This window comes from Anopheles coustani, chromosome X, assembly GCF_943734705.1.
Source record: "Anopheles coustani chromosome X, idAnoCousDA_361_x.2, whole genome shotgun sequence".
Taxonomy (NCBI): Eukaryota; Metazoa; Arthropoda; class Insecta; order Diptera; family Culicidae; genus Anopheles; species Anopheles coustani.
The window spans coordinates 17,848,629-17,850,554 of record NC_071290.1 but is presented as its reverse complement, the minus strand read 5'-3'; the positions used below and the strand labels follow the sequence as shown (position 1 = coordinate 17,850,554).

At 50.1% G+C, this 1,926-nt stretch overlaps 1 protein-coding gene across 1 annotated transcript; it reads right to left on the bottom strand.

The window, feature by feature from the left end:
• Positions 1–710: 710 nt before the first annotated feature.
• LOC131269383 (uncharacterized) lies at positions 711–1,370 on the bottom strand. The gene has a single exon (XM_058271731.1). It carries the CDS (start codon positions 1,368–1,370, stop codon positions 711–713), a length of 660 nt encoding a protein of 219 aa, XP_058127714.1.
• Positions 1,371–1,926: the final 556 nt, after the last annotated feature.

The window sequence follows — 1,926 nt, the reverse complement described above, 5'->3', positions numbered from 1 at the left end:
CGATCCGACAATGTCCAAAAAATGTTCAAAACGCAGCAATCTACAGCAAATATTGAAGCTGTAGCTGACAATATACCCGTGGAAGCAGAAATTCTAGTTGAAGATCGAGATGGAGCTTATGTGGATGAAATGGGGTTTCAACGCTATTTATTAATGGAATGTGGAGTAAACATCAACGGGAATCTAAGGGCTATTATTGCAGACGCTCCAGCAAAAGCATTCATAACAGGTTGACTACAAAACTTATCAGCAGACAATTTCACATGTATTTAATTGTTCTTTCATTTAATTTTCACAGGTGTAGTAGGACATGTTGATTATAGCAGTTGCCAGTTTAGCTTTAGCCGACCGGGGTCGGTGCTATTTTATATTTCGAGATCACAGGATTATCGTACAGTTATCGGTGCGGCGCGGATTTCGCGGGATTACAAGATTATCGTACAGTTAGTCGGTGCGGCGCGGTTCAGTGTGTATTTCGACGTCCGATCACTGGGGATGCTGCAGAAGGAAGAAAGCTGTACGATCCTTGCGACAATGGGGTCTGACCGGTGTCCTCGGGAGCGCTCGGGTGGACTCGCTCTTACGCGCTAGAGCGAGTCGGCTAGTTGTTTTGTTTTAGTACAGTTAGTAGCTCAGTTGCCCGAGGCTACTAACTTTACTAAGGTGCTCGCGCACCAAGGTCGCCACAGTACTCCCCTCCTAGAGCGGAGTTACCGGTATCGCGCAGGGATGATGACCTTCCGTTGCGATCTGGTAACAACGGTCGATGCTTTCTGCTCTGTGGCTGGAGTCGCTGCCGCATTGGGTGTGGTCTTCTGTTGTAGCATCGGTAAGGGCGAAGAGTCCCGTTGGAAGTTGGTAGGTTGCGGAGTGCTACTCAAATCGTTGGCGATGTACGCCGGTTTCAGGCGATCCACGGAGACCCATGAAGGTCGATCGTTGAGTCGAACCTGAAAAGACTTCGATTTACGATTAATTACCGGGTACGGACCATGGTATGGTGTGGTTAGTGCAGGGCGGACGGTGTCGTTACGTATAAATACGTGGCTACACTTGCTTAAGTCGGCATGGATGAAGGTAAGGTTGTCAGCGTGCCACGAGGTATTTGGCGGGCGAATGTGGCTCATCCCTTCCCGGAGCGTCCTGGCAAAGTCCGATTGATTAGCTGTAGCTGACCGGGACTCTTCAACAAGGAACTCGGCGGGAATCCTCAGCGTAGTTCCGTACACCAATTCGGCGGGTGATGCTTGGATGTCGCTCTTGAAGGTAGTCCGTAGGCCTAGCAGGATAAGTGGTAAATGTTCGCTCCACCTGGTTGTGTCCTTGGAAACAATTGCTGCCTTGAGGGTGCGGTGCCAACGCTCAACCATCCCGTTTGCTTGTGGATGGTATGCCGTTGTCCGAATGTGCCGCGTTCCAAGGGTCCGTGTCAACTCACTGAACAGGCCTGACTCGAATTGTCTTCCTTGATCAGTGGTTATGTAGGAAGGGACGCCAAAACGCGAGATCCAGTGGTACAAGAGGGCTGAAACAACAGTTGCGGCTGTTATGTCTGCTATAGGAACTGCTTCTGGCCAACGCGTGAAACGATCGATTACCGTAAGGCAATACCGTTGACCGTTGCTCACCGGAAAAGGTCCGATGATATCCACGTTTATGTGTGAAAATCGGGCTGTCGTCGCTGGGTATGTTTGCAGAGGGCTCTTGGTGTGACGTATGACTTTGGCTTGTTGGCATGCCACGCATGTTTTTACGAATTGTTGAGCATCCCGCTTGATGCCTCGCCAAACGAATCGCTCTGTTAATAGTTTTGCGGTGGCTCTGGCTCCTGGGTGACTCAAATCGTGGACGGCATGCATAACTTGCGACTGAAATGACTTCGGAACGTATGGTCGGATAATTCCAGTAGGGCAGTCGGCGTAAAGA

Bases quoted from the DNA above. Each gene is read 5' to 3' on its own strand.
- LOC131269383 (XM_058271731.1), bottom strand. From the start codon at position 1,370: ATGGTTGAGCGTTGGCACCGCACCCTCAAGGCAGCAATTGTTTCCAAG.